Genomic DNA, 567 nt, shown 5'->3' with positions numbered 1-567 from the left:
AGCTGGGGGGATGAGCTGGGGGGCTGAGCTGGGGGGGCAGAGCTGGGGATCTCACCAGCCCCACAGAGCCCGGTCTTGGTACTCACAAAGAACTGCTTCTTGCTCTTGGGGTACCCCTCCAGGATGGCATCCAGCAGCTCAGTTGCCTGGTGAGTCAATGTCCCCCCGTGTCACAGCAGGGCTGTCACTGCCCCTCCCCCAGCCCCCCTGCACAGCAGGGCTGGTTTTGGCTGTTACCATTCGCTTCCTCCTCCGCCACTCCCTGCGGAACAGCTGCTGCTCCCTGCAGACCTGCCCCAGGCACAGCAGTGAGAACCCACCGGGAGCAGCCGGTGTCCCAGCCCCGGCCCCGGCAGCTCTACCTGCTCCTTTTCTTCCGGTGTGACATGGTTGGTGGCACATTTGATCTTCTCCAGCTTCTCCGTGTAACTTGCACAGTCCTTCCTCAATGCCTCGATCTCTTTGGCCATCTCAGGGCTTGTCATGGAGCTGTTCAGCTCCTTCAGCTCTGGAAGGGAGGCACCCGTGACCCGCAGGGCCGGAGCTGCTCGTGCCCCTCGGCCGCAG

The 567-nt window shown here is 63.1% G+C and overlaps 1 protein-coding gene across 1 annotated transcript in view; it reads right to left on the bottom strand.

Annotated features, from left to right (window-relative positions):
- The window catches only part of PSMC3IP (PSMC3 interacting protein), a 2191-nt gene that overhangs the window by 201 nt on the left and 1423 nt on the right, over positions 1-567 (bottom strand). Inside the window, exons 3-5 of the mRNA XM_009994187.1 lie at positions 363-508; positions 238-291; positions 87-146 (exon numbers count right to left, since the gene is read on the bottom strand). Of these exons, the coding sequence (XP_009992489.1) occupies positions 87-146; positions 238-291; positions 363-508 (260 nt within the window). The remainder of the gene's footprint in view (positions 1-86; positions 147-237; positions 292-362; positions 509-567) is intronic.

Source organism: Chaetura pelagica, unplaced genomic scaffold, assembly GCF_000747805.2.
Source record: "Chaetura pelagica isolate M959 unplaced genomic scaffold, ChaPel_1.0 scaffold963, whole genome shotgun sequence".
NCBI classification, from domain to species: domain Eukaryota; kingdom Metazoa; phylum Chordata; class Aves; order Apodiformes; family Apodidae; genus Chaetura; species Chaetura pelagica.
Note: the sequence above shows the minus strand (reverse complement) of the source record. Positions and strands in the feature narration are given on the sequence as shown.